This window comes from Canis lupus, chromosome 9, assembly GCF_003254725.2.
Source record: "Canis lupus dingo isolate Sandy chromosome 9, ASM325472v2, whole genome shotgun sequence".
Classification (NCBI taxonomy): Eukaryota; Metazoa; Chordata; class Mammalia; order Carnivora; family Canidae; genus Canis; species Canis lupus.
The window spans coordinates 62,186,466-62,214,374 of record NC_064251.1 but is presented as its reverse complement, the minus strand read 5'-3'; the positions used below and the strand labels follow the sequence as shown (position 1 = coordinate 62,214,374).

At 54.1% G+C, this 27,909-nt stretch overlaps 1 protein-coding gene, 1 long non-coding RNA gene and 1 pseudogene across 4 annotated transcripts in view; 1 reads left to right on the top strand and 2 right to left on the bottom strand.

Moving 5' to 3' along the window:
- Nucleotides 1-70: 70 nt before the first annotated feature.
- Nucleotides 71-11,914, bottom strand: LOC118355653 (uncharacterized). Of its 2 annotated transcripts, none has more exons than XR_007413122.1 (3): nt 9,006-11,914; nt 6,876-6,959; nt 71-794 (listed from the first exon to the last, which is right to left on the bottom strand). It is a non-coding gene; the product is annotated as an uncharacterized LOC118355653 (long non-coding RNA). The 2 variants fall into 2 exon arrangements; XR_007413123.1 differs by having other exon boundaries at nt 6,880-6,959.
- A 21-nt stretch (nt 11,915-11,935) lies between these two features.
- LOC112677149 (DAB2 interacting protein) overlaps nt 11,936-27,909 on the top strand; it is a 189,572-nt gene continuing 173,598 nt past the window's right edge. The window contains exon 1 of one of the 2 annotated variants that reach the window (XM_035720454.2): nt 11,936-12,417. In XM_035720454.2, coding sequence (XP_035576347.2) covers nt 12,369-12,417 — 49 coding nt within the window. In that variant the 5' untranslated portion in view covers nt 11,936-12,368. The remainder of the gene's footprint in view (nt 12,418-27,909) is intronic. The other variant, XM_049114507.1, reaches the window with a different exon arrangement.
- LOC112677150 (U1 small nuclear ribonucleoprotein C-like) lies at nt 21,613-22,340 on the bottom strand (annotated as a pseudogene).

Here is a 27,909-nt window from a genome sequence, read left to right as displayed (position 1 = left end):
TTTTATTTTATTTTTATTTTTATTTTTATTTTTATTTTTATTTTTATATTTATTTATTTATGTGCAGGCCATACGGACCCTCCTCACCGTCCAGGGAGCTACAAGAGGGTGGAGGGGTCTTGCCTCCCATGAGATGACCCTGGGTCTCTCTGGGCTAAGGTTGGGTGTTTCTGATCTCTGCTTCTGAATTCTCCCACACGAAAATCTGACCATGTCATTGCCTGCTTAGGACACTGCATACCTCCCCGCTGCCCTCAGGAGAAAGTCTGCACTCCTAAGCCTGACTGCCGAGGTTCTGCACCACCACCATACCCCCAAACCGCTGCCTCCTGGAGGCACCCCATGCTCCACTACACCGAATCCTTTCATTCCCTCCCCCCTGGCGTGCTCTCTCATCTCGGAGCCTCCAGCGTGCTGTTCCCACTCACTCAAATACTTTTGCACCCTCCAGTTTTTCCTTGTCGAACTCTGACTCAACATCCTTCAGATCGATAGTTTAAGCGTTGCTTCCTCCTAGAAGCACCTCTGATCCCTGCTGGCCCCCAAGCTTATCTCTCTGAATACCACACTGGACTTTAATTATACATTTATTGTCCCCCCCCCCCCCAGTGGAGGATGGGCCTCTTGAGGACAGAAGCCTGTCCACCAGTGTCATCCCTGCTCTTCCGCAGCCAGAATGGCATCTCCTGGGTGGTCCATAAATCAGCGTCCCTTGGATGTTGAAAAGCGTACATGGAATGGTGGGGCCCCCTTCTTTTTGTGGTGCCTGAGGGATTTGGCAAAGGCACTCTGGGCTGCCGACAGGAGGAGGACGGAGACAGGAGGGAAAAGGCACGGTTACAACAGTTCATTCGGAGGAACCGCTGGCCCCCCCTTGGGCTCCTGCTACCTGGCCAGCCGGATAAGCCACAATGTCTAGAAGCTGCGGGGACCCTGCCCCAGCACAGCATGCAGCAGGTGGCTGGACGCAGGCTGGCCTCACGCTGCGCCAAAGAAAGAGGCGGGCAAGTGGCTCAGCTCCACGCAGCTCTGCCCGGCGTCCTCCCAGTACATATGGTCCCTCCAAGACTCAGAGGTCCAGTCCATGTGTCACATTGACATTGGACATCTCCCCCTGAGCACCCCCAACACCCTAAACTCTTCAAATTTATCACCTTTCTCCAAATTGCTTCTCCTCCTGACTCCCCACTCCCAACACTGCACCCCTAACACTCACCTATCCCCCAAACTTGGTCTCTGGTTAAGGACCCCACCATCTATTTTGCCAAGCTCTCCAGGGTCCTGTGAGGACAGTACTCCCTCTCCATCGGCCCCTCACCCCTCCTGCATTCCGCAGTACAGCCAGACTTTCTGATTTTCAGGTCCCCAAACGAGCTGGCTGCTCTCTCCTCTTGACGCTGTGCTGACCCCTCAGCCTGGACACCCCTTTTCTGCATGGCAAAAGTGTCTGCATCCCTCAGGTTCTGATTAGACACCCCCTCCTCCAGGAAGCCCTCCCAGGTCAAGTACTCTTCCTTAGGGCTCCCATGGTTACCTGGGCTTTCTCATGTCTGCCTGGATCCCACTGTGTTGCCAAAGCCAGTAGTTAGTGTTGTGTCCCCAGCTCACTTGGCTGCTCAGCACCCCCGACCCAGTTTGCAGAAATCCCTTCTCCCCTTGGCTTCCAGGTCCCTGCTGTCTGGGCCTTCCTCCTCGTAGAGGCTGTTCCTTCTTTCAAGCTCTTCCTCATCTCCCTGCGCCCTGATGCAGGCACATCCCAGGACGGGCTCCCAGCCCTCCTCTGTCCTCTCCCGCCTCTCCTTTGGTGCTGGCATCCAGGCACAGGACTTGAAATTCCACCTGCACCTGGCGGTCCCCAGGTCTGTCTCCACTCTCTGCCCTGGATGACTAGGGCCCACCTCTAGCTGGGCAAGTACAATCAGGGCCTCAGCTCAAACTCCCTTCCTCTGACCTCCTCTGCTTCTAGCTTCATTCTCCTGGCTCATGAAGCCCTAAACCTTGCTGTCATCCTTTCCTCTCTTTATCACCCCATGTCAGTCCATCAGGAAGGCTCGTGGCTACCTTCCAAGCACAGTCAAGTCCCACCCTCTCACCACCTTCACCCAACCACCTAGTCCAGTCTGTCTTGTTGGGTCAAGTTCAGTGGCCTCCTGACCCATCTCCCCATGTCAGTCCTGGCCCCCTTTGGTCTATTTCCAACCCAGCAGCTAGCTGTGAGTCAGGTCACTCCCTACTGCCGAGAGCTTCCACAGATCCCCTCCTCACTCGGAGTAACAGCCAAGCCCTTCCTTTCCAAGGGGACCCGCGGGAGATGACCTGCTCTTCCTCCACCTCAGTGTCATTCCCTGAACATCCCCACCTTTTGGCCTTTGCACTGACTGTTCCCTCTGCCCATCATATCTGCACAGCTCCCCTCTCATTGCTGTCAGATTTCTGCTCAGAGAGCAGGACCTGACTCCCAGCGCTTCCTGGGCCCTTCATTCCGCCTTACCACCACCCAACATATCATGTGTGTTTACTATGTCTCCACTGGAATGTAAATCTAGGAAGGCGGGGATTTTTTGTCTTGTGTTCCTGGCTATATTCTCAGTATCTGGCATGTGGATACTCTCCTTCACTAGATGGTGAATACTGAGTGGGTGGGTAGGGAGGGATGGATGGATGGATGGATGAGTAGGTGAATGGGTAGGTGAAAGGGAATGTGGGTAACTGGGTGGAGGGAGGGATAGAAGGATGGGTAGGTGGATGGGTGGGTGGATAAATGGGTGGCTGAGGGCATGAGGGGATGGAGGGATAGATGGATGGGTAGGTGGATGGACAGGTGGATGGGTAGATATGTAGAAAGGTATGTGGGCAGGTGGAAGGATGGATGGATAAGTAGGTGGATGGGTATGTGGGTGGATGGGGGGGATGGATGGATGTGTGGACAGGTAGGTAGAGGGATAGATCAGGGTATTGACAGGCAATTGTTGTCTCTGGCAAGAGGCAAGAGGAGGCAACCCTGTTCATCCAGAACCCAGAGTCATTTAAGAGTCCTTGAGATGCTGAGGTCCCAGATCCTGACTGGCCTTCCAGGACTCCCCAGATCCCAGAGGATTCGCAATGCTTATTCCCAGCAGCAAGGAGAAAGTGCTCCAGAATGCCACACTGATCCAAATTTTAAGTGCTGGTGCCTTTTGACACAGCATATCTGCTCCTGAGAATCTGTCCAACAGAAATGCTAGCACTGGTACATAGAAATAGGTACGTGTGCCGAGAGGGTCGGCAGCACTGCTTGGAATCAATCATATGAGACAGGGACCAGCCTTGTTGTCCCTCAGTGGAAAGCTGCTGGTGAAGGGTAGCTCAGCCCACCGCACTGTGCTCAGTGGCCAGTATAAGGGTCAAAGGGGATGCATCCATGTGCTTCGGAGGCAAGATTCAGGGTTGAGTTGCTAAGTGACAAAAGAACAATTATATAGAATGTGCTATGTGTGGTGTGAGTAAACACATACTCGTGTGTGTGCGTGTGTGTGTGTGTCTGTGTGTGTGTCTGTGTCTGTGTACGTGCCCACGCATCCAGGAAAGAGGTTGGGCTCACATTCACCCACCTCCTAACCATGGTCACCCCTGGACACACACTGTGATTGGAAGGGAAATTTACTTATTAGTCTCTATTCTTAACCAACTTTTCTTTTTTTTTAAAGATTTTACTTACTTATTCATGACAGACAGAGAGAGAGAGGCAGAGACACAGGCAGAGAGAGAAGCAGGCTCCATGCAGGGAGCCCGATGTGGGACTCGATCCCGGGTCTCCAGGATCACACCCCATGCCGAAGGCGGTGCTAAACTGCTGAGCCACCGGGGCTGCCCCCAACTTTTCTTTTTAACAACAAGCTTGTATTCCTATGTCACTGGACACACATTTTTAAAGAAATTATCCCACTGTACATTTCAGGACTTGATTTGATGGCAGTTGGGTTGGGTGGGAAGGTGGATAGTTGGGTGGCGAGTTCACCCAGAGCAGGATCCGTAACCAAGCACTGACCAAACCAACCTCGAAATCCTTACTCTGGCATTCAAGGCTCACTTCTACCCAACTTTTGAGCACAATCTCCCAGTACTCCCAAACATATAGAGCAGGGGTGTGTGGGGGCCCAGCAAACTATGGCCTGAAGGTCAGATCCAGCCCATCACCTGTTTTTGTGTAGCCTGTGGGCTGAGAATGTTTTTCAGATTTTTAAATGGCTGGGAAGTAATCCCAAGAATGCCATTTCATGACACAGGAAAATTATGTGACACTCAAATTTCAGTGTCGACAAATAAAATTCTGTTGCAATACAGTCACACCCCCTTCGTTAAGTGTCCTCTGTGTTTCTGAGCTCCAACAGTAGAGCTGAGAAAATAGAGTGGAGGCTGAATTGCCTGCAGTACCCCAAGTATTTACTGTCTGGCCCTTTACAGGTAAGGTGTGCTGATTCCTGATCTCTTCTGTCCCAAGCAAATCAGTTGGCTAGGTGGCCCCACTACTTGGCCTCTGCTCTCAGGTCCTTGCACCCTGTGTGCTCTCTCTCTCTGCCACCTCCCCTTGTCTATGTGCTGGAAAACTAGCTATCCTGAAAGCCGGCTGTTATAAACCCCACTGTGACCAGCGGGGAGAGCTCCCTCTGCTGGCCCCCACTTCTGGCTGAAGTCTGGGTCCGCCTGCCACTCCAACCCCCCACCCCTATCCTAGTGGGGATCCTCATGGGCAGGGACTCATTCAATTCTGGGTCTTATGCTCCTGACATGCTCTTTGGCTAACGTCAGCTGAATTGCATGGATAGCTATCATTGCTTTTGTCGGTAAAGTGCTTCTAGCTTCTTGATTTTTTCCCCTTGACTCACCATAAAACCTGAAAACTAGCCAGGAAGCATGGGGTGGGAGTGGGGGATGAGGTTCAGGTGGAGCCTCAGGCTCTCTGCAGAGAGCTGAGCTCATGTGTGTGTATGTGTGTGTGGGGGGGTGGTTCTGATGATCACAGGGGCTTCTCCCAGGGCAGAATCGCTCTGCATGACCATGGTGAGCAAAGCTGGGCTAATGTGGAGCGGCAGCAGGAGGACACAGCATGACTCCATTGAGAGTCCTTACTTTGGAGTCAGAGGAATTGACCGCCTGACAGGAAGTGAGTTCCCCATCCTGGGTGGTAATCAAACAGAAGTTGGATCAAGAACGTAAGGGAGAGATTTCTGCCCTCTCAGGGGGCTGCACTGAATGAGCCTCCAGCCTGGGACTCTTGGAAGCTAGGGGTTCTCTCAGGGCAATGGCCAGGCACTTTGGTGCCAGCACAGGGCCGAGATCTTGGGGTTTGGGGATAGGACAAAGAGCACTATCCTTGCCGGTTGCTGAAGATCCCCCTCACTTCATGCCAGCCTGTCTCAAGCCTGCTGCCCACACTCAGAACATGCCAACATCCCCAGGGCTCCCCAGATGGAACACGAGGCAAGGCCTTGGGATGCAGCAGCCAGGATTGCTCCATGGAGCCCCATTGCTCATGAAGAAATCAATGATTTCACCGAACCATGGGGACCATGACCACCGTCCCTGTCCTCTCAACCCTGGCGATCCATGAACACCCACCATCTGCTAAGCGCTTGCTTCCTTCCGAGAAAGTTCTGAGGTTCTCTCTCTCTCTTTTTTTTTTTTTTAAGATTTTATTTATTTATAAGAGAGAGAGAGAGAGAGAGAGGCAGAGGGAGAAGCAGGCTCCATGCAGAGATCCCGACGTGGGACTTGATCTCAGGACTCCAAGATCACTCCCTGGGCCAAAGGCAGGCGCTAAACCACTGAACCACCCAGAGATCCCCGTTCTGAGGTTCTCTAATAGAATTGGGCCACACATTTGTGCAGCATGAAGAAGCTACAGCACATTTTAGTTGAGAGTCCAGGTCCTGGAGCCTGCTGTGGTCATGGAGGCAAGTTACCAACGTTCCCAACGGGGCCATGGAGGACTCGGATTTCTCACCTGGCCCCAGATCTGGGGCCCTGCTCCTGCCACTTCTTGACCAGGAGGTTGATGAGTATTTCTGGCCCCTGAGTCCTGCTTTTTTTGGGACTGGTCAGGGTTCTCAGAGGGCACATGGGATCTCTTACAAGGGCCCATGCACACACGGAGCTGCTGTCATTAGAAGGAGCCTGGCCCCAACTCGCCCTGTGGCGCCGATGACAGGGCTAGCCCATGATGTGCCTCATCCCCCACTGGCTGGCTCACAACTTGTGAAGAGTTGCCAACCCTCAGTTTTGAGGCATTTAAATGAGCCACAAAAGCAGAGCCACCCCTCTCCTTAAACACAGGAGATGGTGAAGGATGGTTGCTCAGAGGGGCCCAGGATGTCAAGTAGAGCCACCAAAGGCTGGTCCTGTCCCATCTCCAAGCCTCCCTGCCATCCACACCAAGACACACCCTAGGAGGCACCACTGGGTACTACTGTGGGGCCAGTGAGGCCTTCCAATCAGGTCGACATGGGCCTCAAGCCCCACGGCTGCCACTGCTCTGAGACTTGCTGTAGCCTCTCAGTGTTCCCATCTGTGAAGTGGGACTCAGAAAACCTTTGTTGGAAAGTTGGTAAGTGAAATGCATAGAGAATGCCAGGTTCACGGTACCCACACCGCCCCCAGTAGAAGAGCCTCTGGTCTCCCGGCTGGGACCCAGCTTTTTAATGGGAAGAGAGGATCAGTTCAACCAGATGTGCACTAGACACAGGGAGACACACAGGGGAATCTGGAAGTGAGATGCCCGGGTGCTCAGTGCGAGCTCCCAGATTGTGTGCTTGTAGATCAAGGCAGGAAGCAGTGGGGAAACACAACCATTATAACTGATGCTCAGTTCTTCCACAAATATTCAGTTCCACACTTACTTACTGAGGGTCCGCTGTCCCGGGCGCTGCTCTAGGTGCTGGGGGCACAGCATGGAGCTTGCAGGAAGCCAGGGCTAGCAGACACTACACAAATATATAATATAATGTCACATGGTGTGCTGAGTGCCAGAAAGAAAACTCCAATGTCGGGGGGCAGCGGTGGCTAGAGAGTGATGAGAGGGACAGAGCAGGGGGGATGATATCTTAGAGAGGGTGTCAGAGAAGTGGCATTTGACCAGAGACCTTACTGTAGAGAGAGTGAGGCTCTTGGGGATCTGGGTCCAAGCCTCCGGAGGAAATGATCAAGGCTCAGGAGGACAGTGGAAGAGACAGCAAGAAAAGCCAGACAGGTGCAAGCTGTACTAGGGGAAGGAGAAAGGGAGGGAGGGAGAGGGAGAGGAGGAGGAGGGAAGAAAGGGGAAGGAGAGAGGAGAGGAGGAGGTTGGACTGCTCCCCCTGTCCCTGTTCTAAGTCCTACCTCAAGTAACTCATTCATTCTCCTGCCAGCCCTCCGGGAACTGTCCTTACCCTACAATGACACACAAGGAAACTGAAGCTCTGAGAAGTGGAATTACTTGCCCATGGTTGTCCAGCTGGTAAACTGAGAGCTGGGATTTGGACCAGGCCGGCTTACCTGTCCTTGCCGGAGAAACCCAGCCAGGAAGCTCTGGATTGGCCTCTAGTCCACTTGGGTTTGTGTTCTGGAGAGGGGCTATGAGGATCAGCTCTGAGACCAGGGAGGAGCCAGAGCCTGTGGGCTCCCCCATGGGCCCCATCTGGGCCTGAACAGCAGGATTTAGCTAGAAAACCAGAATTTAGGGCCGAAAAGGACTTGAAAACTCTCATGGCCCAGAATATTGGCTGTTCTACGTGATAGCATTGCCCGCCCTTGCTCCTTGCATCTGCCTGGCGAACTCTTCTTCATCCCTCCCCTTCCAGTTGGGCTGGCCTCTCTTCTGCAAAGGCTTTCCTGATTCTGCTGACCAGAGGGCTCCTGGGACGTACACTCTTCCAGCCTTCTCATCCCTGGGTTTCGATTCTTCCTTTAAGTCTCTGGCTCCTCGGCTCAATCCAGCCCAGGGTGTGGCAGGGAGGGAGAGAGTGAGGGGTACAGAGAGAGCAGCATCCCCATGCCAGCCTCACCATCCCAGCAGGAAGGCAATGAGCTAGCTGACCAAGTGGAGTCCACTGTCGGGCTCCCCTTCCTGCTCCTTGCTGCTGACTTCTCTCCATGGAGAGACCTTGGGGCCAGCTGCCATCAGTGACTCCTTAGTTCCTTTCTTTACAAAGAGTGACCAATTTCATCTGGAACCAGAGGACTCCCCTGCCGCTGGAGCAAAGCTGGGCAGTGGGCTGCTGCCCTGGGCTGTGTCTGGACCTGTAGCTCCCAGATCTAGACGCACCACTCCATCCAGCCGCACCCAACTCCACCCCGCAGTCAGGGTCTCCTAGACATCTCCACGTGTCTGTGTGGATTTCCCACAACATAGCTTGGGATCCCCATCCTCAAACCCTCTCCTCCCGAGTCTCCCCCAGCACATAAACCAAATCTGAAAGCCTTGGGGTCCTCCTGGACCGGTGTCTTGTCCCTCTCTCCACGTCTGATTGTCCAGCAGCACCCAGGGCCCTACAGGCATGTGAATGCTCTGCCTTTGTTCCTGCCACTCCCCGCATCCACTCTGCAGCAGCTTTCATGTCACTCTCCTGCTTCAGCCTGCAGTGGCTCCCACACTCCCCTGGCCCTCCACGAAGTGGCCTCTGTGCCCTTTCTCTTCTCTCAGACTGTTCCCTGCCTGTCTACCACACCTCAGCCACACTGATTATTGTTTTGTCCTTCCTGCTCACTGAGCTCACTCCCATCTCAGGGCCTTTTCGCCCACTGCTGGTTGCTTTACCCAAACCTGCTGGTCAGGTCACTGTGTCTTCCCTGACCACTGGGCTGCAAGAAGTTCCCTGCCGTGCTCTGTCATCTGGCCCTGTCTGACTCTCTGTTGAGCCCTCCTCTCTGATATTGTATGTGTCTCCCCCGAGCTAGAACGTAATTGCCACAAGAGCAGGGACAGGGCCATCCCAGTCCCTAACACAGAGCCAGGCACCAAATCAGCACTTCATAACCTGAGAGGACATAACCTGCTGAGACTCTCAAATCAGCACTTCATAACCATTGGTAGAAGGGGCCAAAGAACCAGATGATGCTAGAATGCCCTTGGTTGCCACTCCAGGAATGAACAAATGCTGCCGCTTTTCGACCTAGAAGGTTCCTGCCTAGGGCTTTACCCTAGGGAGGTCATAAGACAGATGTGCACAGAGTATGTTCAAGATACTCATCACAGCGTTGTTTCTCATCCTGAATGACTGGCAATAACCTAGGTGTCCATCAATGGGGCAACGGCTCAAAGCAGGTGTGGCACAGCTCCTTGCAGCTCCTAAATAGGAGGAGATAGATCTGTTTTGCATTGTTGTGTCACCAAGGGAAGCTATGGAGACCAGTGCTCAGACACATCTATTGTAAACGAACCCCTCAGCTCAGGGCTCTGGTTGCACAGAAACATACCTAATTCATAAAAACAGAAGAAATGAATTGGGAAGGGGTGGGAGCCACCAGGCTTATCCAGCTCTGACCTTGACCTGAGAAAGCACTGGCAAGGGAAGTAAATGCCTGGCTCTGGCCCACAGCAGTGCTTGGGGGCACAGCCAGACCTGGAACCCAGGTTCCCCTCCCACTGAGCCCCACCTCCCGCCTCATCGGTCCTGGGGCATAGCCTAGGGAGGGGTGTGTCTTGAGCCCATCTGAGACTCTCAAGGAAAGTCCCTTCTTTCAAAGCTTCAGCTTTCCGGACTGTACAATGGGCTCATATTCTCCCCCACTGCCTTACCCCTCCCCTAGGCTGGCAGGATGCTAAAAGTTTGGTTAAGAATGAGCATCACCCTTTACTGAGTACCTCAGACATGCCTGGCCTGGCCCTACCCTACAGCTCAGACCACTGCGTGAGGAAGCGCTATGAGGAGCCCCATTCTACCAATGAGACTCCCAAGGGTGCTAGTTCATGTCCCCCCCCCCCCCCCTTTAGTAAGTGACAGAGTCTGGATATAAACCTAGAGGGTCTATTTCAGCAACTCCCCAACTCTATCTAGAAAGTGTCCCTGGAAGCCCCAGAAGCACAAGGGCCCCGGAGAGCTGACAGGACAGCTGTACCTGAGCTCACTGCTTGGCTGGTGGTCCCAGGGCCTGACCCTCACTCCTAGATCCCTCCCCACGTGGCAGCCTAGCCCCCACACCCACTAAGTGGGAGAGCCAGCAAGCCTGGTGCCTGTAGCTGCCTGGGTAGGGCCCAGCCTCCCTGTAATTAAGGCAGGGGGAGGGTGGAGGCTGGGATCTCTGGCAGCCAAGGGTGGAGGGAGGGGTGGAGGGTGACCTGAGGCTGGGCTGACCATGTCAGCAGCCATGCACAAGGTGGCTGGGAGGGGCTCAGGTGGGTGTTTATCCCCTGCCACCCCTGGCCGGGGTCTTCCTGCCAGCCGCCCAGCCTGTCCTCCTGTCCCCCCGGCTCCCTTCTCTGCATTTCCCTTTGCCTGGGCACCAGAACCAGAGTTGGTCACATTAGAAGGTGCAGCTTCTAAAGTCCTCACAGTGGGCTGTGGGGCAGGAAGCTTTCTCCTGCTTTGTTTCTTTCGTTGTTTAATGTATGGGAGCTTTCTCCTGCTTTAAGTGCAGAGCACCACAGAGACTGGGAAGGGGCTGCTGGTGGGAACACAGGCATTCTCAGAAAGGCCATTCTCTGGGATGCCTTCTGAGGCTGCCTGAAGCCAGCTCCAAGACCATACTGCCAGGTCCTCCTCACTGAAGCCCCAGCCAGCCCATCTCCCTGCCCTTCTCCCAGTGACTTGTCACTCCCACCGCACGCTACCTTCCTGCTTCCCAGCCTCTGCTAGTGCCTTTCCCTCTGTCTAGGATGCCCTCATCTTCCCCTGCTCCGCCCATCCAAATCCTGCTCTTCTGCTATCCCGTTCACATGCCTCCCCCAGGTAGCCTTCCCTGATCGGGCCAAAATGATGCACTTCTCCCACAAGCCTATGGCCTTGGTCTGTACTCTGGGTTAAACACAGATTGGAGGAATCACTGCATCTTTGCCCTCCCCTCTGCCCCACCCCGCCATTCCTGCCCCAACACCAAGGCTGTAACTTCTCTGGGGCCCAGGCCTGCCCTGGAGGCCACCCGCAGCCTTGGACAAGTCATTTGCCCTGTACAAGCTGCACTGTCCTCATTCTGTAAAGCAGGATTGCCAGCCTTTTCTGCCTGGGAATCCCTGAGCGGTGCATGAGCCCACGCAGATGAATGCTCAGAGCAGGACCCTGAGCGGTGGCGGCCGCTCTCTGAGTGGCGCCTGGGTTGTGGCGGGTCCCGTTGTTACAGGGGCCAGGGAGGCCTTACTAAAGACAGCATCGGACGGGTCACTCCCACAGACCATCCCCAGGGTCAAGCCTGAGAAGCTCCCCATGAGACTTGCCCAGTCTTCTCTTATTTCCCTCCCTGGTCTGTCTCTGCATTACTTCCCCCTTCAGCCACTATTTCAACCACGTGGGGCTTATCTGGGGGCACTGGACGCCCCATGTACCCTGTCAGCTCAAGGCTCTTCGATCTGGCATACCTCTCCCCCTTGCTCCCTCCTTCACCTGATGCACCCCTACTCATCCTTAGGTGCTCCTGTCTCCAGGAAGCCTTCCCTGACCACCTCCCACAGCCGGGGGGACATCCCTGCTCTCTGTTGCTGCGGTGTTTACCCCACACCCTGCACGGCAATGACTTGCTTACCTGTGAGCTCCAGGAGGCGAGACGCCGCACCTTGCTCCCCGCTGTAAACCCGGCACCTGGCACGTTGTCTGGCGTGGAGTAGATGCTCAGAAAAAAGTTAATGACTAACTGAATGGATGGATGAGTCAGTTCTGCATCCCCCACACTGCAGGAAATGTCTGTAGAACAGATCTGAGTGGGAGGTTCCAGCAGGGCCCGGGAGAAGCCCTTGGGGTTTGGGTGTTGGGTTGTGAACAGAGCTGACCCCCTGCCCCTCCCACGGGTGGATCAGCCTGCCCCCCTCCCCACAGACCGGGGTCCCCAGAGCGAGCTTCCAGAGGCTAAGCCCCAGCTCAGCCTTACCTCTTAGCTGTTCCATCTGCACAGCCCAGCCAGATCCCCGCAGCCAGCATTGCCGGCAGCCAGGCCAATTGTCCCGGCGTCTTCCTATTTTAGACATCTCTCTGCCTCGGTCCCTTCTAATGTTTCCAGCCCGGCTGCGGGGGGAGGAAAAAGAGGTTACTGCTACTTTAAATGTACTGTATGAAGGCGAGGGCTGGAGAGGGGCCTGCTTGCAGGAATACCCAGTCATCTAGTTGGAAAAGCCGCCAGATGGAATACAAAAGGAGAAACCCAGACGCTCATGGAGACAGCCTTGGTTCATAAATCAGGTGGGGCCAGGGGCTGGGGGCCCGTTCGCCATGGAGCCGGACTCCCTCCTGGACCAGGACGACTCCTACGACTCCTACGGTAAGAGGGCCCTGGCCTCTGCCAAGTGGCAGAGTTGGGGCTTCAGCCGCTGGTTGCTCAGCAGACTTTTCTCTGCTTGCTGCAGGAAACTGAGTTGATGGGGGAGGCCGTCAGGCGGCTGGGCACTGTCTGATCTTGGGGCCTATGTGTCGTCACGGGTGCCTAGGCTTAGGGAGCACAGGGGAAGGGTGCCCCTCCACCCCGGTGCAGAGCTGGGGGCAGCCCCTTGGAATCTGGACTTGAGTAGGGTCAGGGGAGGGAGAGGGAGTTTAGGCTGCCTCTGTTTTGCTCTTGGCCAAGAAGGAAAGGAAGGAAGTTCTCAGCCTCCTGCCTGTCTGCCTCCCTCCTGTCCCCAAGCCTGCTGGGTGCTGTGGAGAATTTAATTAGTGAGATCCTGCAGATAAATATAGATGGACCAGGCATCAAGAATGTACCCTGTAATTAAAGCCAGGCTGAAAACACACCCCGTTTTGCAGGGCCCTGGGGGCTACCACCAGGGAGCTGCCCCCACCGCCCCTGCCGCAGCCCCCAGGGTAGCTGGAAACCATGGAGATTTTGGGGGGCAGTTGCCAGGGATAGGAGCTCTCACTGAGAGCCTGGGACAGGACTTGGAGGACTAAGGATGGCCTGGAAGGGGCAGGTTCTGTGGGCTTGGAGCTCCAGGGGCACAGGTAAATGAAGCCCCTACTGCTCAGCCTGGCCAGGGAGCTTCATCTTGGCTGGCATGCCAGTGCATTCTGGCTGTCTCTGGGCAACGTGCACGAGAGAAAAGCAGGAGGCGAGGGTGCCTGAGGGACTGAGGCATGGTGTGAGGGGTAACAGATTTTAGGGTGCAGCAGGGAGAAGGCCAAAAAGGGGGTAATTGAGCCAAAAAGGGGGTAGTTGAGTGACAGCCTCACTCCAGCTTAGAGCAGACTTTTGGGGGCTCAGGTCCTCCCGGGACCATAGTTTCTGCAAAGAAGGTTGAATTCTCCCTCTGATCCCCACTCCCACCCCCGGAGCCTCCAGCCAGGCCTGGCCTCTGAGACAGGTTCTAGGCCAAATTTCCTTCCTCCTGCAGCAGCTTGGCTCTTTCCAGGGAGAGGGGACCTTTGTCACGTTGGGAGCTGCAATCCTGCAGGGAGTTTGGCAAGGCCCAACCCACAAGCCTGGCACCTTTGGGCAGTTGGGTGGCCAGTGGATGCATGCCATGTGACCCCTACGTGCCCAGCTGTGTGCCAGGGTCAGAGGTTCAGAAACAAACAGCTCAAGCTTAAGAAGTAGTTTATGCTTGTTGAATGGAGGGAGGAAAAAGAGAAAGAGGGAGGAAGGCAGGGAGGGAGAGGCCGGGATGATGAGAGGCCTCTGCCCTGGAAGAGCTCCCAGCCTCAGATGGGAGACAGACAAATGATATGAGGCTGGGGTGAGTGACGAGTTCTCCAGGGAAGGGGCGGCAGACAATCTGAGATGTGGGACAGGCCCGCTTACCCCCTAGAAGCACTCACCTGAAACTTGGCACGGCAATGCCTGGGTGATACTCCGCAGAGGGCACGGACCCTTCTCGGGGAGACCAGCCCATGGCCAGGTGAGCCTCCAGATCCCCCAGGACGGCATCTCCCCGTCTGGAACCCAGGGCCCTGACTTGCTATTTCCTGCTTTGCTAGCAGCCACCCCAGGGCAGGGCAAGGCTTGTACCCAGGGAACTGAGGCCATTCACTGTGGAGTCAGCACCTTGTCTTTGCCTGTGGCTGGTCTTCTGGAAGCTTGTCAGGCAGTATTGTGCCTAGGAGCCAAGAGGAAGAGGCAAAGGGATGGAGGGAGCCTTAGGAAGGGGTCAGGCAGGAATGGAGGCTAGCCCAGGCTCTCCATGTGAATCCCAGCTGCAGCCCAGAGGGGTCTGGCTCCAGCATGCCTGGGAAGTCCAGAGCTGAAGGGGCTCTGGAACCAGGCCAGTGAGGAAAACTATGGACACAGAGTCACTTCCTTTCTGTGTTCATTCATTTCACCAAAGCTACTTTCAGGTCCTGTACTAAGTTTTGGGATTGGGAAGATAAGTGCAATCTTGTCTCTACCTTCGTGACATTTCCAGGCTAGGCTGGGAGAGAGCAAAGCACTCCGATGGGGGAGGCCAAGGTACCACGGAACCTCTAACCCCACACATGAAGTCCAGGAAGGCTTCCTGGGGGAGATGACTCCCCCACTAAAGAAGTTGATGACTTCATGAAACCCTTTCTTCATCTGTCTTCTGGGATAGGCGACTTTCCTGGTTTTTTCCTGCCTATTTCTTAGTCTTTACTTCGGTTCCTTCTCTTAGATACTTTCTTTTTCCTGCTATCCACATGGTCCCTTGACAAGGTCTGCTGCTTCTGCCTCCCTGCATGACCTGACTCTTTCTCCCTCCCTCCCTCACCCTGTAGGCTCCAGTCCTACAGATCTGAACTTCCTCACACTCACCAAACTAGTTATCAGCCCAGGGCCTTTTCACATGCTGTTTCCTTTGCTTGGAACACTCTTTCTTCCTTTTATTCATCACTAAGCTAACTCATCCTCCTCTTCCTCCAGTTCCCAAACTCAACTGAAAAGTCACCTCCTCAGAGGAGCCTTCCCTGGACCATGATCCTTCGATCCATCAAATGAGATCTCATTCTTAATTTCTCTTTTCCTTTATGGAGCCTGTTCCTATAGCACTGGACATTATTATGTGAGTGTGTGTGTGTGTGTGTGTGTGTGCTTAAACTCTACATGTCCCCCGGTTTCTGAGCTCTCAGACAGCTGTTATCCCCAGAGCATAGCTCTCTGCCTAGCGCAGAGTAAGCATCCAGTACATACTTGTTGAATGAGTGAGTGAACAAATACCGTTGGCCCAGGCAAAGAGGTGAGGAAAGGCATTCCAGGCAGATAGGAGAGCAGGTGCAAAGGCTGGAGAAACTTCTGATGGTTCTCCAACACTTCCAAGGAGAGTGGTGCTTTAGGTCGGGGTTGACAAGCTGAGCTCCTTGAGGGACTTGGGAAGTTCAGTGGGTACAGGGTTGGGAGAGACACAGCTGGGAGTGGGGCTCTGGGCCCCAAGGGCCTCAAGGCAAGCAAGATTCTCTTCTTCCATCTGAGCTTTGAGTCCATTCACCTGGTGCTTAGGGGCGGAAAGGAGTTTGACCACATCCCAACCACTGACACGAATGTTCTGGAAGCCTGAGCCATATTGAGGGTGTCTTTGCAGACAGGGCTGAGCAGTGCCCTATCGGGTGGTCCTGAAGTGAGAGACCCTTCTAGTAAGGCCAGGGAGGGCTGACACAACTGGGGGAGTGGCAAACACAGGAGCAGGGGTTTCTTTACTCAACAATCAGAAGCAGGAAGGCAAAGAGAAGCAGGCCCTTCATGGATGGGCCTCAGTTTCCCCGTGTATAAATTGGGGCAAGGGTCAGACAAGATCTGACTGACCCCCTCTGGAGAGGGCCCCTCAGCTGCATGAAAAGTCCAGCTCAGAGAAGCACTTCCTTCCCAATTGCCATCAACTGAGGAAGAAAACAGAAGGGAGAGCTGACTGTGGGCTGACCAGGAAGCAAATACCCAGTAGAACATTCTCTCTTCAGATTATCTCATCGTCTTGCCACGCCCCCACTTTGCAGATGCGGCCTCCCACCCATCATGGCAGTACGTCTTGGTGCTCCTCGACAGGGACATGTTTTTATTGCCTGGTCACTAATCTGACTCCCATTTAAAACCAAGAAATCCTTGAGAGCAAGGGCTGTGTCTAGTGTCCTGTATTCACTGTATGAATGAATGAATGAATGAATGAATGAACGAACAAGTGAATGGCACCGGTTGGATCCTGCCCTTGCCTTGCTCCGTGCCCTCAGGCATCGTCCTCCCCGTCTCTGGGCTTACTTATTTCCCTAGCCACTATTTATACTCCGCACCCCTGGATGTTCCAGCTCTGACCTTCTAAGGTTCTAAATCAGACTCAGCACTTGGCACCCACTGCCCGCCCTGTGGCCTGAGCCTCATTCTGACTCCCTTTGCCATCAGATGCCGGGACCAGGCCTCTGCTCTTTGCTCAGGCTCCATTTCTTTGTCTGACAAATGGGCAGACTCAGCTGTGCCCTGGTCACCTCCCTGGCTATCTTGGGGCTCAGAGGGGTGACAAGGCAGAGTGTCATGAGACCAGACACCTGTTGGGGGGCCGGTGATTCACAGAGGGAGCTGGGCCTGGGCACACAACCGGGGGTGCTCCGGAAGGGGCTGGTTGCTCTGGAGATCCTGGGGGCAGAACGGGCAGCTCAGAAGCTTCAGTTTCTTCCTGATGACAACCCGCAAGGACATCTGCCCCTGTTGGGGGGCCCCAGTAGGCAGGCAGATGGGGGCAACTTTAAAAAAATTTTTATTTATTCATGAGATACACAGAGAGAGAGAGAGAGAGGCAGAGACACAGGCAGAGGGAGAAGCAGGCTCCTTTCAGGGGGCCTGACGCTGGACTCGATCCCGAGTCTCCAGGATCATGCCCTGGGCTGAAGGCAGGCGCCAAACCGCTGCGCCACCCAGGCGTCCCAGATAGGGGGTGATTTTATAAATCTCCCAGTGCTGCAGGCACAACGACCAGCCTTTTTCATTGAGTCCTTTCCCAAGGGAGATTCCATTCAAGGTCCTGTATGGACTTTGTCTTCAAATCCTCATGACAGATATGGTAGGTTGCTGTTAGCACCATTTTCCAGATGAGGAAACTAAGGCTGAGTTAAGTGATGGCCAAGGTCACACAGGGAGGTGGGTGACTTGAACTCAGCTTGCTCCAGAGCCCAGGACTTTGATTTTGTGGCACAGTCTGAGAGCCGAGTCACTATGCCAGAGCTGCCACCTGGAGGCCCCTTCACTTGCCCAGGGAAAATCCTGCCTCCTCCTGGGAGGGTCTGTTGGCACCGCCCTAGGGACGAGCCCAATGCAGCAGGAGCCACAACCCAGGGTGATAGTAGCTCACTGGGAATGGCAAGCAGAAACAGCTGCAGTGGGACAGGGTCAATGTAAAGAGAAAGCTATTTTGGGCTAGAAGCTGTCAGGGGTCTGATATTACCACTCCCTGGCCCTTCCCATGAGAGGAGGAACTGAAGATGTTTGCCTCAGCTGGTGACAGATAGACAAGAACCATAAAAGAACAGCTGTATGCCTGGCCATGCACCTCACTTTCATCCTCTGGCTTCCCCTTCCCAGCACCCTGTGGGGTTGATGTTAGCATTCTCATGTTAGAGATGGGGAAATAAGTTCAGAAAGGCTGAGTGACTCACCCAAAGTCACACAGCCAGTGAATGGCAGAGCCAAGAGTCATGTAGGTTTGTCCCACCCTAGGGCACATGCTTTTAACCAATGCCCACTAGGGCCTCCTCTGAGGCCGTGTCTGTGTGGGTGGATCATTGGGGAGGGTGCTCAGGCCTGGCCTACCTTTCAGGGACAAGAACCTGGGCTTCTTCCTGGCTCTGCCACTCAAGTAACTCAACAGGAGCTGGGCATAGACCTGGGCCCTCAGCAAGCTGTAGTTTCCCTGTCTGTGGAATGGAGCTCATGATGCCAGCCTGGCCTACGTGGGCTGGGGAAAGAATGCTGAACCCAGATTCCTTCCATCTAGTTCTGGGGCTCTGCCCTGGGCCTGCTGGCCACCCAAGGTACAGGAGAAGCCACACTCCTACCTATGGCCCTTTCACAGGTGAGCCAATGAGACCAGAGAGGCGGAGGAGGGGGACCCCGTTCACTTTGTATGTACCAGCTCTGTGCTGTTTCCACATGGAGGCATTGGCTCCTCACAGAGGGAGGAGCAATCCCACTGCTTGCAAGAGAAATCGAGGCTTAGAGGGGTTCCAAGCCACAAGCTCTGGTGCGGGGGGGTGGGGCACTCAAAATTCAAACCCTGGACTCCAAGACTCCTGTGCTTTTGTACACCACTCTGGGCTGTTCCTTGGGGACTCTGGCCTCAAATGCAAAGCCCTTCCCGTGCCCTGGAATGCTTCCGTTCTGCTGGCCAGCCATGCCTGGGCCTCTGACCTTGCCCAGCTGGGCGGGTACATGAGGGATGGAGCCCTCCCCTTCTTGCCCCGTTGCCCCACGGGACTCTGGGAAGAGGCTAAATCAGGAGGAATAGTCAATAAAGAAGAACAATGAGGATGGACAGGAGGGGCTTAAATCATTTATGCGCCCAAGCCTGACCAGGTAGCCACACAAGTAAGCTAGGATGTGGGGCCTGGGGAGGGGGCCACGGAGGACAGCCTCGTGTCTGGAGTGGGCCAGGCAGAGCCAGGAGAAAGCTCAGGAGAGAGGAGCTGGTGTCCCCCAGGGAGAGGCTCCTGGTGGGAGGAGGGAGGAGCTCCTTCAGGAGTTCCTATTGTTTAGAAAGCAAAGACATGATTCTCTGCCCTCTCCCTCCTGAATTGCACTAGGCATGCATGGACCAGGCCTTGGCTTCTGTTCTGGACTACTTGGCTCTCTGGGTCTTTATCTCCTCATCAGAGGGGTAGCGACAGTAGTAGCCACCTCCCACAGTTCCCACTCTTGAGAGGACCACACCAGTGGTCATTCCTTGTTAGGTTGCCCTGGATGACTACTGCCTCCCGCTGGCCCTCCTGCTGGGAGCTGCTGTGGAGTCTCCTTCTGCTGGATGGAAATGTCCAGCTGACATCATCCCGGCTTTCTGAAGCCATGCCTTCCACACCCCAGCTAGGGCTCCTCCCAGAAGGTCACTTCCAGAAGCCCCAGGAGGCTGAAGCAGGCAGGAGATGGCCCCAAGGGAGAGGGTCTTTGTGGGGGCCTCCTGTTCATCCCCCATTACATGATGGTAAGATGAGGGCCCTGAGAGAGAACGAACTGGGAACAACTCAAGGTCCATTCCACCTCCTAAGTAGGTCCTGAGATCTGCCCTAGCTCCGGCCCAGAGCCCCACCTCAGGCCAGGCCCACCTTGGACTCCTAGAGGGCTGTCCACCCCCTCCTGGGTCTCCCCATCTCAGTCCGTGCCCCAAACTCATCCTCTGTGGAAAGCCAACGGGACCCCCTCAGTGCAGCTGGATAAAGTGCAAACTCACTTACACAGCTTCTAGGAAGTCCCCCATCTGACCCCAGGATGGGGCCTCTGCCCTTGTCTCCAGCCACACCCCTTTCTTTCTCCCCACCCCACCTCCATGAATTCATCTCTGCCCTTACCTTTGCCCCCTGCCTGGATCACTCTTGTAACATAGCTCTCCCTACTACTTCTCCCCCAAACTGGTCACTCCTGCTCATCCTGAGATCTCAGCTCAGGTGTCACTTCCTCCAGGAAGCCTTCCCTGACTACCTTGTTGGAGCTCACAGACACCCTGAGCTTCCCGCTATCCTGCTACACGGTGATGGGTACAGTTCATTTGCTTTCCTGCTTGTCTTCACCTCTGGGCCATGAGCTGTTTCATGAGCCAGACTGAAAACTTGGAGGCTGAGAGGGGAAGGGTGAAGAAAGAAGTCAGGATGACTTTGCCTTTGGCCTGTGTGGCAGGAGCGTTGGTGTCCACACTGAGTGGGGGACATGAGTGGAAGAGTAGATTCCGAGTGGGAGTGATGTCCTGGGCTTGCTGTGTCTGAAAATCCTGTGGAACCGCCTGGGAGTTTTCTGTAGAAGAGTCTATGGTGGTCCTTCCAGATGTAGCCTCTGGAGAGGCCCCAGCTCTAGAATGGAGGACAGGAGTGTCTGGGGTCTTCCCTGCTGTGTAAGTGCCACTCCCTGTCTAGGCTCTTTGCAACCTTACTCACTGGCCAGCCGAGGTCCTGCCACCTCCCCCAGGACGCCAGCCCAGGTCAGCCTAGCTGAAGCTGCTGTTTTCTCCTTGATTGTACCTTCTCCGCCATTACCTCATCTAGTCCTAAGGCATTCCACGAGCTATGCCTTCGAAGTCCTCAAGGTAGGGGTCTCATCCCTCTGTCTCTTGTAGCCTCTACAATGTCCTGCACAGGGACCCCCACACACACAGAAAAAAAGCCACACGGCCCAAGAACGCTGCCCCTCCCTGGACAGGGTTGGTTCCCAGCAGCCTCTGCCAGTGGGATTCTAAGGAAAACCAAACAGAAGCCAGGGAGGCTTTGGGTCAGACTGACGCAGGGGAGCTGAGGGGAGAGGCAGGAAGAGGGAGGGGTGCATTTCTGTCCAATCTGGAAGCGTGGGCGGATGGCTGGATCCTTATAACCCCCGGCTGGAGGCACACCAGCCAGTGACCTACATCCCAGTGTGCCTGAGTGTGTGCACACACACATGAATGCATGCAGAGGCATGAGCACGTGTGAGTAGGAGAGTGCCCTCGAGGGGGGTCTCTGTCTTCGCTGGCTATGGGGGTCTCACCTGCCTACCCTGAGGTTGCACCGACTCTGCATCAGAACAAGTGGGTCTGTGCTCCAGAAAAGCCAGCTCAGGGTCACACAGTTCCTGAAATGGCAGCTGGGGGTGCCTGTCCCTGGGGCCCCACCCCACTTCTGCCCTAGACTCTCTCTCCCTTGACCCAGATATCCACTAAAGGGCCTCACTTGCCTTTGCTAGTGATGGAGTGGGGGGCGGCTGCTAGTATCAGTGCAGTGGAGGGAGGGAACCCCTGCATGAGGCTGAACCAGAAGGTGGCCAGAGAGGTCGGGAGGGTGGGTAGGTGGGTTCTGGCTTCCGGAGCTGATGCTGAAGCAGGGGTGGGGGGGTGGTTTGCATTCAGGGTCCTACTCAGGAGCCGTCTGGGGCCTGGCCCAGGTCTGTCCTTGCTTTCCCTCCAGGTAGCCTCCCAGAGATAGGGGGCAGAGGATAGAGAGGTGAGGCCCCTCTTTGACCCAATCAATGGCTGTGCCGCGCCGGCTCCATGGCCCAGAAGTTGGGGTGCCTGAGAAAGTGTCTGCTTGGAGAGCCTTTAGTCTTTTCTCTGGCCAGCTCTGTGGTGGGCAAGGAGGGGTGGTTGTGCTCTCTCTTCTGGGGCTCTTCCCCCAGCCTGGGCCTCAGGTAGCTTGGAGGGGATGGACAGGGCCCCCCTCAGTCTCTCTCTCTCTTTCTCCATCTCTCTCTCTAGCTGAAGTTGACGTACAATGTTATATTGGTTTCAGGTGTATAACATAGCAATTCAACAATTACATACATTACAAAATGCTCACCATGAGAAGTGTACTACCATCTGTCACGGAGCAAAACAATCACGACATTTTTTTTTTTTTTAACTAAAACAGTTGACAATTTTATTTTCACATTTCACAATACAAATGAAAATTGCCTTTTTTTTTTTTTTTTTTGTCTCACTACTCCCCTGCAAAAACTATTCTCGATAGGAAGGGGAAGCAAGTCTTCCTTGTCATGCTGTTAGAAAACACCCAGAGTCACAGCACCATGATCTCCTGGTGAAGTAGAACAAGTAATATAAAATGAATATAAAGAGGTTCCTGTCTCTCCTTATCTGTCTGGTCGAGTCATTCCTGGCCGAGTGGGCACCATCATGGGACGAGCAGGAGGTCTCATCATTGGGGGCCCAGGCATCATTGGCATATGGCCTCCCATAGGTGGCCTCATTCCAGGAGCAGGTCCCACTGGCATCATCCCAGGAGGAGGAGGGCCCATCATTGGCATCATGGGAGGGCCCCCATATGGGGGGCTGGCATCATACCAGGGCGAGGAGGACCCAGGAGACTGGGGGAGGTGGGATCATTGCCCCTGCAGGAGGAGGAGCAGAGAATGGAGTAGGAGGTATCTTTCCTTGTTGAAATGCAGCGGTTGTTTTGTCGATCAGGCTCTGAGCCTGCTCTTCCATCCATTTCTGATAGTAGTCTTTCACATTCTCTTTGTGTTTCCTACCACTGCAGTGTGTCTTTCTCACAGATGGAGAGTCATGGGTGACGTATGTCTCGCAGTAGTCACAATAAAACTTAGGCATGTTGCTCTGCAGGCCGTTGGCCACTCCGTCCCCCAATCACGACATTCTTGACTATATTCTCCACACTACACTTTTCGTCCCTGTGACTTGTGTATTTGATAACTGGGAGTCTGCACCTCTGAGGATCCCTCACCTCTTTCACTTCTCCCCCCAGACTCCCTAAAACCACCAGTTTGTTCTCTGTGCTTATGAGTCTGCTTCTGTGCTGTCTCCCCAGAATTCCCAAGACCCCCAAAACACACCTCTGCTCAGCACAGTGCCCCCTTTCCTGTGCCACTTCACCCAAGTCCGGGTGGCTGCCCACCTGTGGGAGGTCAGAGTCTCCACTGCCAGAGAAGCTGAGCCTAGACAGGGACTGGGAAGCTGAGAGGGGAGGCCAACAAGGCCAGGAGCCAAGAGGGCGGTCACACTCCTGGGCTGGCCCTTCAGTCAGGCCCGCTCAGCCTCTGGTTCCCAGTGCTATGGCTTCAGAGGGCTCCATTCCCTAAAGTCCTTGGCAGCCCAATCAAGCTCAGCTTCTAGGGGGAAGCAGGAGGGCAACTCGTTCTCCTCCTCTTGGCTACAAGGGTACATGGCTTTGCAGGCGCACCTTGATGGGATAAACCAGGCAGACAGGGAGCAGGGAGAGGGACGGACACTGCACAGCACGTGGAACTCTAGGGAGAATTCATTTTACAATGGAGGAAACTGAGGCACAGACATGTTTGGTGATTTAAATATATATATATATATATAAAATATTAATATATATATTTATTTATTGGGGTTCGATTTGCCAATATATAGTATAACACCCAGTGGTCATCCTGTCAAGTGCCCCCCTTAGTGCCCGTCACCCAGTCATCCCATCCCTCCGCCCACCTCCCCTTCCACTACCCACCTCGTCCCAATGCAATGTCCCCAAACTGGACTAACTCCTACACATGCATTGGTGGCCTGTGCTGACCACAGCCTCCAGGAGTCAGTGCCTGGTGACTGCGAGCAGATTGCTCCAGGACACATCTGTGGAGTCTGTGTCCTGGGGTGGCACCCCTGCAGCCTATAACAGGAAGCCAAGCATTTTAGAAAGAAGGAGAAAGAGGGAAGGATTAACAAAACTATGTTTTTAAAGAAAGGAGAAGACGAGAGAGAAAACAAGTTGGCAGCAGTGGGAAGGGGGTAGCCTCTCCTCACGGTGCCCAGTGAGTGTGCTTGGATGGGCTAGACCCGTAGGCCTGTGCAGAGAGGCAGATATCGTTTCTCCGTGGGCACGCTCCTGGGCAGCTCATCCCTTCCCAAGGCAGGGCCTTGGGCATAACCTGGCCTTGCTGACATGCCCCTCCTGGATTTGGCTCTTGATTCCCCTAACCAGGCAGGGCAGGTATTCTGGAGAAGGGGAGACCCAGGCAGGCATTTAGCGGCGTACCCTGCACCTCAGGTATCACCAGCTATCAGTGGAGCTCAGATTCCTTGGCCCTACGAACTCTAAGAGTCAGCAGACTCTGTCCAGGCCAGTGGTTTCCCATCTGTTGGAAGAGTCCTGGGGTCCCACGGAGATGCCAAAAGGTTGCCAAATAAGAAAGACTCCCTGCCCTTGGCCTAACCTAGCTCTGCCCAGAGCAGCTTGCTTGCATCTAAATATTTTTCATTTGAAACAAGGGTTCTGTAGCTCCATTCACTTAAAAAGAACCCACCTCCTAGAATAGACAGGAAGGCCAAGGCCTAGAGAGGAGTGGGATGGTGGAGCCACATCCCGCCCTTCCTGTAGGAACACACGGGCCCCCTGCTGAAAGCTGAAATGTGAGCGTATGACTAGGAATCTGAAAGTAGGTTTTATTTGGTAATGCTGAGTGACAGCAAAGGACCCTTGGTTTCTGGGGTGCCGGGTGGGGATGTGAAAGAGGAAGAGCTCCAGAGTGGAAATGGAAGAGCAGAGCTGAGTGGCCTATCACTGTGCACTTAGTTTAATTGCATTTGACCCAGCCCGTTTCCAAAGCTGTTCAGAGACACTGCGTGGACTTCCTGGCTTCAGCCAAAGCAGCGGTAGGTATAGAATCAGAGTCTCAGGGGTGAGGCCTCAGCTTCTCTACTGACTCACTTGACCTTGACCAAATTAACCACCTCTTGAGACTCAGTGTCTTCCTCAATAAAATGGCACCAGAGTTGTGAGGGGTGCACGAGAACCCAGAATGGAGTTAACAATTCCTGGTGGGCTCAGAATTTTTCCTTATTGTATATGAACTTGAGGAAGTTCACAGTCTAAGGTTCAAAACCCAGCGATGCCCCTTACTCACTGTGTGACTTCAGGCAGGTTTCTTAACCTTTCTGCCTCGGCTTTCCCATCTGTAAAATGGGGATAGTAGTTGTACCCCCTCCCTCTCCATCTCACAGGAAGTAATGTTAATAGCATGAAGCACCCAGAACAGGGCTGTGTAGTGTTTGCTATCAATATTTGTATTCAAATAACAGCAAAGACCAGGTCTTGCAGGGGAGAGAGACCAGAAATGGAATAAAATAATGAATGCAAGAAAAATTAGGGTTCTCCCAGGGAATGCCTTGCGGTCCTCACCCATTAGTGGTAGCCTCCAACTGTTGCTCTTGGCTGGGACCTCCCTGCCACCCGCTCCCTGTGGCTTGACTCTCCCTGCATTTTTCTGCGAACATGTAGAGGTAGGATTCCATTTTGCCCCTAATGACTTTGGGTGATAAAGAAGTAACTTCAGCCTCTTTGAATTGAATCTTCTCTCCAGAACATGTAACAAAGCTGGAAATTGGAATTTCCTTGGAGCTGATTATTCTGGGAGGGCACCTCCTGGCATTAAAACTAAATTAGATCAAGGTACCTCTGTTATTAGCAAAATAATTCCCTACGATTACAGAACGCAGCCATGAATCCTGACGGCAGATGAACTTCAGGTGACTTACTTGAGACAAATAACTGTGCAGAAATCACAGGCTCATCTAATCACTTCTCTATAGCATTGCAGCCAGGTAATTATGCTAATGGTTATAAGAAATCACCTTTTGTGGTCTGGGGTTTGGAGGGCTTGAGACAGAAGTGTGTGTGGCGGATATTTTACCAGGTTTGAGCCAGAGAGGCCCCATGCCATGTTTGGTGCTGAAATGGGCCATTTCTGGGGAGCTGGTTTGGTCTGTTGTCAACTGTTGGAAAATCCTGTTATGCAATCGGAATTGCAATGGCTTCATTATTTATCTCTTTTCAGATCATCTTAATATAGGAAATTAAATTTGTTTAAGTTCCACTGTTGGGGATGGCAATTCCAAGAAGCAAATTAAACTATAAAAGCTCAGGACTTTGAGTCAGTTCCATTCAGCTAATGTGTATTTGTGCTTGTTGGATGTCAGGCACCGATCTAGGCACGAGCCCGGGTGGATGTGCCAAAGTTTGAGAGTGTGTCTGGTCCTTTCTGAACGTGGTCTGTCATACTCTCGGCAGCCTGGCAGAGATGATATCATCCCCATTTCAGAGACAAGGAAACGGAGGCTCAGAAATGTGAAATAACTTGCCCAAGGTGCTGCTGCTTCTAGTCAGTGGAGATGATTACTTCTGTCCTCCCAGGGAAATCTGGGAGGCCTCCTAGAGGAGTGGACATGGGGAGGGTAGAGTAGGGAGGCAGAGGAAATAGCAGGGAAAACACTCAGAGGCAGAGATTAAAGGGGGTTTTTAAGGATGAGGAGATGGGGTTGGAAGAGTGGCTGAGGATTGGACAGTATAGGGCCTCCGATGACAGCTGAAGGTTTGGATAATGGGAGGGATAACATGGAATCTGAGCAACACCTGGGCTGCAGTTTGGGGGACCCACTAGTGGGCTTCTGGCAGGAACAGGGTCAGAAGGTGACCAAGTAAGTAACAGATGATTGTTTGGGATAAGTGTGTGCCAAATATTGCGTAAAATAGACTTATACTAAAAAATTATTCATCATTTATATGAAATTCACATTTCATTGGACATCTTGGATTTCATCTGGCGATCCTAGCCCAGCTGGGTTCTGGGCACCAGCTGTTTCCTCTGCCTGGTATGACTTTCTCTTATGGGCACGCCTCCTGGCAAACTCCTCTCTACCCTTTGAAGTCCTGTACTTCTTACTGCTGCTGTGGCAACATTTGTCACGCAGTCTGGTCATTAATGTCCTGTGTAATTCTAGTATCTATCTAACATCTAATATCGATCCCTCCTCTGAGCAGCCAACCTCACTTCTAGCTGCATGAGAAAAAGAAAAGTGAGGGTCATGACTCACTCTATTTCCTGACCCCATCCCCGCCCCCAATCGCCTCCAATTGCTGCTCTGTCTCGGGGTGAGCCAGCCTTTCTGCCCCTCCTGAGAGCCTGCCTGCTTCCTTCACCTCTTTCACTAGCTCCTGCAAAGTCTTACCCTCTCCTGGGGCTCCGCCTTCCCACCACAGGGACACAGAGCAAGTGCTTCCTGAGCTCCTGTCACAGGTTGGCTTTCCCAGGCAGCTGGCTCAGAGATATGCTAGGCCCCAGGAGGTCGTCAGGGCCTGCTCTGGGGCTCATCTGTGGACAGGAGGGGCGGGAAGCCAGACGGGGCAGAAGGAGAAGCTGAACTGCCATGCAGTCACAGTGCTGGCGTCCGCCCATCCTGCGTGGGGTCTGGGGAGGGCTTGGCCCTTCAGACTTGTCCTGAGTTGTGTCAAGGGGCTCAGCCCTGGGGTGATCCATCACTGATGTGGGACACCCTGGGGAAGGGGTATCACCTCGGATGCAGTGGTTTACTCCAGCAGAGGCCATCCCCAGAGAGCGCTGACAGCCGAGGGCCATTTTGCCGCAGCCTCTGACACCAGGGGGAGTGAGTCCTTCATTCTGGAAGCGGGGATCTGGGCTGCGTGTCCCAGCATCCACCCCCCCCAAACATTACAAACTCCTGGGCGTGGCACTCAGGGACCCCCAGTCCCTAGCCCAGACTCCTTTTCCTACTGCCTCTCTCACAGCTGCTTGTTTGGAATTCCCGGAGCAGGCTGGGCAGGCGCCTTAACACAGCCATGCTTTTGCCTGGGTCATCCCCTCTTCACCTGGCTAACGTCTCTCTCTGCTCCTTTGAGACATGCTTGGAGGTCATCTCCTTAAACCATTTCCTAGAGCCACCCCTGCAGCCCACCAACCCAGGTGAGTCAGGCCCCCCAAAACCATCCAACTCCCCTCATTGTGAGCACTCTGGAAGCTCCTCACCTGTGGGCCCTGGGGTCCATGAACAGGGGGGCACCCTGGGCCCTAGTGGTGGTGTTGACTTCTCTTCCCCTGCATCTGGGAGCCGCTGGATGCTCTGTTTATCTGTGTTCCTGGCTCCAAGCACAGAGCCTGGCCCAGCCCCCGTGCCTGGACACACCGGAGAATTCACAGATGGCAGAGGGGGTGTGAGAGAAACCACAGAGCTGGAACCACAGCGTCCAGGCTGACGACATCGGGCAGGGCTGTGCCCCTTGGAACGGGGCTGCCCTGGGAATCAGAGCCAGTGTCCCCTTCAGCATCACTGACTTTCCCCCATTCACAGAGGCCGACTCCAGCTGCATCCTCAGGCAGTATTTACTTCACAAATGCCCCAGAGCTGGGGTGAGGTTTGCACATCTCTGCAGTTTATCCTCTGTGACCCTCACTGCCCCC